The 7,846-nt window shown below is 43.8% G+C and overlaps 1 protein-coding gene across 1 annotated transcript in view; it reads right to left on the bottom strand.

Moving 5' to 3' along the window:
• LOC306754595 (membrane-associated guanylate kinase, WW and PDZ domain-containing protein 3-like) overlaps positions 1–7,085 on the bottom strand; it is a gene marked incomplete at both ends in the record, with an annotated part of 305,465 nt that extends 298,380 nt beyond the window's left edge. The window contains 7 exons of the mRNA XM_079238612.1: positions 516–586; positions 1,582–1,741; positions 3,239–3,412; positions 6,269–6,388; positions 6,514–6,630; positions 6,720–6,966; positions 7,044–7,085. Coding sequence (XP_079094738.1) covers positions 516–586; positions 1,582–1,741; positions 3,239–3,412; positions 6,269–6,388; positions 6,514–6,630; positions 6,720–6,966; positions 7,044–7,085 — 931 coding nt within the window. The remainder of the gene's footprint in view (positions 1–515; positions 587–1,581; positions 1,742–3,238; positions 3,413–6,268; positions 6,389–6,513; positions 6,631–6,719; positions 6,967–7,043) is intronic.
• Positions 7,086–7,846: the final 761 nt, after the last annotated feature.

Raw genomic sequence — 7,846 nt, 5'->3', positions numbered from 1 at the left:
GGCTCAGTTCTACCTGGACCTGCTCCACCTGGACTTCTAGACCAGTTCTACCCAAATTTCTGGAGTGGTTCTCTGGACCTCTGAACCAGTTCTTCCTGGACAGGTTCTACCTGGACTTCTAGACTAGTTTTGTGGACCAGTTCTAGTTCACTTGATTGATTAAATGGTGCATTAGATGTGACCTGGTTAATCTGGGTCTGTAGACCGGATTTGTGTTGTCATGTGAACTTAGTGGATGAAAAAATTCTGAAATATTCCCAGGAAATATCATTTATATTCTGTTTATTATTTAGAAAGCAAACGTACAGAGGAGGAATCTGCTGATAACTGGAGAACTACATTAGTCCTGAACCAGAACCCTGTGGTTCTCCACACTGACATTCTATAAAACTTTATGGAAACTCCCTGACGGCCACGTTTTATAGTACCAGACAGGAAGGAAAGCCAGACCTCAGCTGATTTCAAAATAAAACTAAAAGACAACAAACAGGAAATAAACAAATAAATAAACTTACGTTCTGTAGAGTTTGTTGTCTCTTTACTCCGAGTCCGAGGATCCAACCAGCTGGTTGTCTTTGAGTTATGGCTGACAGAGAGATCATCATCATCATTATTAACATCATCATCTTCATCATCGTCATTATTAACATCATAACCATCATCATCATCATCATCATCACATTCATCATCATCATCATCATCATCACATTCATCATCATCATCTTCATCATCATAATCATCTCATTCATCATCATCTTCATCACATTCATCATCTTCATCATCACATTCATCATCTTCATCATCTTCATCATCACATTCATCATCTTCATCATCTTCATCATCACATTCATCATCATCTTCATCATAATCATCACATTCATCATCATCTTCATCATCATCACATTCATCATCATCATCACATTCATCATCATCATCATCATCATCACATTCATCATCTTCATTATCATCATCATCACATTCATCATCATCTTCATCATCATCACATTCATCATCATCTTCATCATCATAATCATCTCATTCATCATCATCTTCATCACATTCATCATCATCTTCATCATCATAATCATCACATTCATCATCATCTTCATCATCTTCATCATCACATTCATCATCATCTTCATCATCTTCATCATCACATTCATCATCATCTTCATCATCATCACATTCATCATCATCATCACATTCATCATCATCATCACATTCATCATCATCATCATCATCATCATCATATTCATCATCATCTTCATCATCATAATCATCACATTCATCATCTTCTTCATCACATTCATCATCATCTTCATCATCGTCATCATCATCTTCATCATCATTTCTTCCCAGTAGATAACAAACATCTAGTGAGATGATGAGACGGAGACATTTTATCCTCTGATGAAAGCTGATCTGGTTGCTATGGGAACCTGGTTTTATCTCCATGTCAGGTCCATCCAGACTGTTCTGGATCGTTGACTGGAGAGAATCGGACCTGAACACACCGAGCTGCTTCATTCAACCGGCTTCGCTTCCAAACATCACACTCAATCAGTTCATTGATCTACTTACTCTATGTAGTACGGCTCTCCGGAGTCACTGTAGGCCAGTTCCCAGTTTTCAGGAAGAGGACCTCCTCCTCTTCCTCCTACTCCATTCTCAGCCCCTTCTCCACTCCTGACCGCTGACTCCCATGATTGGCTGGGATGCAGAGGGGGGGGTGGGGCTCCGGCTGCCGGTAGACAGAGGGTGTTTCTCAATTCAGGGTCTGAACACTCCCAAGTGCGCAGACTGCGTAGGCAAAGAGGTGTTCTACATCGTCTGCACACACCGAAGTGCCTTCCTGCCAGTAAAATGAGACGGTCTATCTAGTGGACGAGAATTACCCATAGTGTTCCGGTCCTCCGTTGCCTAGCAACTACATATGACAAGTTTATCTCATTACTGATCCCATTCTTCCACAAAAAGACACAAAAATAGTTTTAAATGACAGAAAATGGTGCCAGTCATTTTATTTTTATTTTCCTTTGTGTGTAAATGAGCAACATGAGGCGGTTTAGACGAGCTCTCCTCTGGCTGACAGCTCATCCTGTCAAGCTGACGTTAACTTCAGTGGGAAATAATCCTGGTTAGACACATATACAGTCGTCCTCATATGTATTCATACCCTCCCATTAAAGAAGGAGAAAACTGCTGCCTGGGAAATAAGATGAAACTGACTAAAGTCAGAATAAATAAAAGTTTGATGAAAATCATGACATTATTTTCTAATTCTGGTTCAACAGAAAGATTTTTTAAAAAGCAAACCAATATGATAAAATAACATATCTTCATATATATATATATATATATATATATATATATATATATATATATATATATATATATATATATATATACATATATATATATATATATATCTTCATATATATATATATATATATATATATATATATATATATATATATATATATATATATATATATATATATATATATATATATATATATAAATATAATTTTTATTTTATTTATTTCTTTTTAAATCCTTTGTTTCCAGTCCAGTCAGGTGTTTTCTGTTCCACCCAGTCAGACTTCTGCATCAGACTTCATCAGAAAAATGCTCTAATTAGTCCAGGACACATTTGTTTGTTTGTTTCTTTAACTCATTAAATGACAGTGTCTTATATGACTGGATTATAATTTAGTACATGTTTAATTATTGTTCCTTATTCCAGTCTCCAGTTATCTGAGTGACTGGAATAAATTCAGCCTTTTCTTTAATGAAAGGAGACGAAGACATCTGAGGACGACTGGAATGAAATCCATTGTGGTTATTGGACACAATGTCCTCCCAGCTCGTCTGCTGGGACAAATATGTGTGTTTATACATGAATATAAGTAAACGGTCTGGCTGGTGTGGTACCTACACCGTCGCTCTGCTGCTCATTCTGTTCTATCAGGAACGCAATGAATTCTGGGATAGGAGAGGGCGCTTAGGATGCATCTCTGGTAGCCTTCGTTTTGAGCTGATCTGGAGCCAAACGAAGGGCGGACTGGAAGGACTGGGAGGACTGGGAAGACTGGAAGGAGCCTTTGAATTGGGACACGATGACGCATGCAGCCAACGAATCCGCACTTCGAAGTGTGCAGACCCTGAATTGAGAAACACCCAGACTCTGTGAGAGATGGTCACACCTGTGCAGGTAATGCTGGCGGTGTTTGAGTACCTGACAGGCCGCAGTCCTCCTCGCTGTTGTCTCCTTCCTCCACCGCCTTCTCCAGGTTGCTCAGAGACTTGCTCCTCGTCCTGAAGTTTCTCAGCAGGTTGCGATGCTCCTGGTATGTGATTGGTGGACTCTCTGGGCCAATGTGGACGGGTCGGGGCGTTCCATAGTAGTTCCCTGTGATTGGACAGATCAGAAGGATTCAGGTGTGATGTGTGGTGTCGTCATAGCGACGGCATTCAGCCCAGGGATGGTGGTAGACCTCACAGTGTTGCCACTACGTCTCACTGATGCAGACAAATGTTCATTGCTCCGTGTGAAAACACATCCCCATGTGTGCATTCACTTTCTATTTTTGTTTCATAAATCCGTCAGATTAATGCGCTGCTGATGGAGGACAGAGGGGGTCACAGGTTTGAAGGATTAAAAACTAAATCTTCTTCTCCTCTAAAACCCTGTAAAAACCAGCAGCAGCAGCATTGGAAAACAGGTCGAGTCTCCTGAACATGAGCTTTAAGTCCTCATCACAGAACTGTTTCACAGCCTCCTGTCAGCAGGGACATCCAGACACGGAGGTCAGTCGCCACGGCTACGAGAACCGTTTGTAGAAAATTCCTCAGCAGAAACATGACAGAAAAGCAGAAAACAGCAGTAAGATTAATCTGGGAACCAGTAAAGCAATCCTGGGAACCAGTAAAGCAATCCTGGGAACCAGTAAAGTAATCCTGGGAACCAGTAAAGCAATCCTGGGAACCAGTAAAGCAATCCTGGGAACCAGTAAAGCAACCCTGGGAACCAGTAAAGTAATCCTGGGAACCAGTAAAGCAATCCTGGGAACCAGTAAAGCAATCCTGGGAACAAGTAAAGCAATCCTGGGAACCAGTAAAGTAATCCTGGGAACCAGTAAAGTAATCCTGGGAACCAGTAAAACAATCCTGGGAACAAGTAAAGCAATCCTGGGAACAAGTAAAGTAAACCTGGGAACCAGTAAAACAATCCTGGGAACAAGTAAAGCAATCCTGGGAACAAGTAAAGCAATCCTGGGAACAAGTAAAGTAAACCTGGGAACCAGTAAAACAATCCTGGGAACAAGTAAAGCAATCCTGGGAAGAAGTAAAGCAATCCTGGGAACAAGTAAAGTAAACCTGGGAACCAGTAAAACAATCCTGGGAACAAGTAAAGCAATCCTGGGAACCAGTAAAGTAAACCTGGGAACCAGTAAAGCAATCCTGGGAACCAGTAAAACAATCCTGGGAACAAGTAAAGCAATCCTGGGAACAAGTAAAGTAAACCTGGGAACAAGTAAAGTAAACCTGGGAACCAGTAAAGCAATCCTGGGAACCAGTAAAGTAAACCTGGGAACCAGTAAAGCAATCCTGGGAACCAGTAAAGCAATCCTGGGAACCAGTAAAGCAATCCTGGGAACCAGTAAAGCAACCCTGGGAACCAGTAAAGTAATCCTGGGAACCAGTAAAGCAATCCTGGGAACCAGTAAAGCAATCCTGGGAACAAGTAAAGCAATCCTGGGAACCAGTAAAGTAATCCTGGGAACCAGTAAAGTAATCCTGGGAACCAGTAAAACAATCCTGGGAACAAGTAAAGCAATCCTGGGAACAAGTAAAGTAAACCTGGGAACCAGTAAAACAATCCTGGGAACAAGTAAAGCAATCCTGGGAACAAGTAAAGCAATCCTGGGAACAAGTAAAGTAAACCTGGGAACCAGTAAAACAATCCTGGGAACAAGTAAAGCAATCCTGGGAAGAAGTAAAGCAATCCTGGGAACAAGTAAAGTAAACCTGGGAACCAGTAAAACAATCCTGGGAACCAGTAAAGCAATCCTGGGAACAAGTAAAGTAAACCTGGGAACCAGTAAAGCAATCCTGGGAACCAGTAAAACAATCCTGGGAACAAGTAAAGCAATCCTGGGAACAAGTGAAGTAAACCTGGGAACAAGTAAAGTAAACCTGGGAACCAGTAAAGCAATCCTGGGAACCAGTAAAGTAAACCTGGGAACCAGTAAAGCAATCCTGGGAACAAGTAAAGTAAACCTGGGAACCAGTAAAACAATCCTGGGAACAAGTAAAGCAATCCTGGGAACAAGTAAAGCAATCCTGGGAACAAGTAAAGTAAACCTGGGAACCAGTAAAACAATCCTGGGAACAAGTAAAGCAATCCTGGGAACCAGTAAAGTAAACCTGGGAACCAGTAAAACAATCCTGGGAACAAGTAAAGTAAACCTGGGAGCCAGTAAAGCAATCCTGGGAACCAGTAAAACAATCCTGGGAACAAGTAAAGCAATCCTGGGAACAAGTAAAGTAAACCTGGGAACAAGTAAGCAGTGCTACAGCAGTGCTATTGCTAACAGAAGCTATGCTAGGTTAGCATAGCTACAGCAATGTTGATGCTACCAGACAGTGTAACAGGACCATGTATAGCAACCATGAAGCTTCGATCCACTCCATGGTACGAACTGATCGTTTATTGTGATGAGTCATTACTAAAGTTACAGATCGACTCACTGACCGCATCACACACACAGATCACACTTAGTATCAGTGCGTGGCACTACGTACAACAGACAAAGTGGAAGTAACTACTTCTGCTAAGTTAGCACAACTTTAGCAATGCAGTGTAAATGAAAAGCTTGTACACATCGTTACACACAGCATAAAGTTTAACTAAAACTGGAGACATGCTGAGTCATTATTCATTTCACAATGTGTTTATGAACTTACCTGTCAGCAAGCTCCGCCCACCTGTAATGTACCTGACTGTAGCGTCACTCTTGTACGTAACGTTACAGTGTTGAGGACTGAATGGAGTCAGAGCTCCATCTAGTGGACAAAAGCTGCAATAACATTCTCCTCATTCAGTATTTATTGTTGTACCAGAAATCCAAAGTAAATCAGCATTTATTCAGCAAAACTCCCGCCAATGAGGATTATTTTGAAAATGGGGTAAAATCGGCAGATTTGTCTGGCTGCCCGATAAACTGGTCGGACCCTCGGGGTCACCTGCAGCTGGGCTTCATACCTTTGAACTTGCCACTTTCCAGCAGAGCTCCAGACTCCTCCAGGGAGAAAAACTCCTCGATGGACACAAAGTTGTAGTCCACTCCAGATATTTCCCCATCCCGCGGCTGCCTGGTCGTACCTGTGGGACAGACGGCGTGATGTCATGAGCGAAGAACAGGGCGGCTGTGTGTGTGTCTGTGTGTGTGTGTGTGTGTGTGTGTGTGTGTGTGTGTGTGTGTGTGTGTGTGTGTGTGTGCGTCTTACAGGGCACGGCCCGCAGGTACAGGTTCTCTCTGATGAGCTGCTGCAGCTGGCTGTCCGTGGAGCCCGGTGTGAAACACTTACTGAGATACAACCTGAGGTCCTTACACAGAGACGAGCCTGACCACACGGGAGGGATGTCACAATGATGTCACAATGATGTCACAGTGATGCTGAACTGGACTAAACAGTTCAAATCCATCACTGACCTGGAGACACGGTCTTGATCCTGATTGGATGGGGACAGGAGTTGAGGACTCCTCTAACATCACCAAGGGTCATACCCAACACAGGTGTCCCTCCGATCTCCAGGATGATGTCACCCACTGTGGCCCCACCCCCTGGGGCCGCCGTGACAAAGGGGAACTCACCGTAGTCAGCCCCGCCTCCGATTGCCAGGCCGAGCTCCCCCGAGCCGCTGCTGCCCCCGCCCAGCGGGACGAAGCTCTCCTGCACCTGCAGAAGAAGCAGCGGGAGCTTCACTCAGGAAGTCACATGACACGGTGGAAGCAGGAGTTCAGGTGTGTCGCTACCTTGGAGCGCCAGTGCAGCTTCTTCACCGTCGCTTTAGACATGGCAGCTGCGCTGCAGAGACAGACCATAACGTTACTGAGCATGCTCAGAGACAGACCTCAGCTGAAACCCAACGGAACCGCTGGTCTGGTTCTGTTACGTCCCAGAACCAGCAAAGACCAGCACCTTCCAGCATCCAGTTCAACTTCATATGCTGCATTCACTGAACATCAGAAATCAGCATGCTGGTTTTACTGAAGACTCGCTGAGGGCTGAAAGGTCACCATGGCAGCTGGACCGTCGCCATGGCAGCTGGACCGTCGCCATGGCAGCTGGACCGTTGCCATGGCAACTGGACCGAGAGCTTGTTTACAAGCTGCCGGCCTGGAAGTCACAGGCTGGAAAGTTCCATTGAAAGTTGATCGGGCAACTCAGCTGGCTTCATTCAGACCACAGAGAGGCGCAGGTAAGTGATGCAGCAGTGACGTAAATTTTGCGAGACGGCAGATTTAGTCAAGGCGCATTAAAACAAATATTCATTCTACATCATATTCTTGCCAATATAATCTTAAAACTGTTTCTGGAAGCAAACAATTAAAAAGTCTTGTTTAAGGTAAACTCTGGTGCAAAGCGAGGAGGATCTCACCAGCTTGTCGGAGTTTATTGACGAGTGTTTCAACCGCATCGTCATGGGCAAGACAAGCCAAACATCGACTCCGTCTGCGCCCAGATCCGCTTCCACCTCCAAGAGAAGCCGGAAAGAAGACTCACCCGGAGCGACGTCCTCTAACGGGGACGACACCTCGGACATCCTGATGTCCAC

The sequence above is a fragment of the Telmatherina bonti genome (genome assembly GCF_933228915.1).
Source record: "Telmatherina bonti genome assembly, chromosome: 4".
Classification (NCBI taxonomy): domain Eukaryota; kingdom Metazoa; phylum Chordata; class Actinopteri; order Atheriniformes; family Telmatherinidae; genus Telmatherina; species Telmatherina bonti.
Note: the sequence above shows the minus strand (reverse complement) of the source record. Positions and strands in the feature narration are given on the sequence as shown.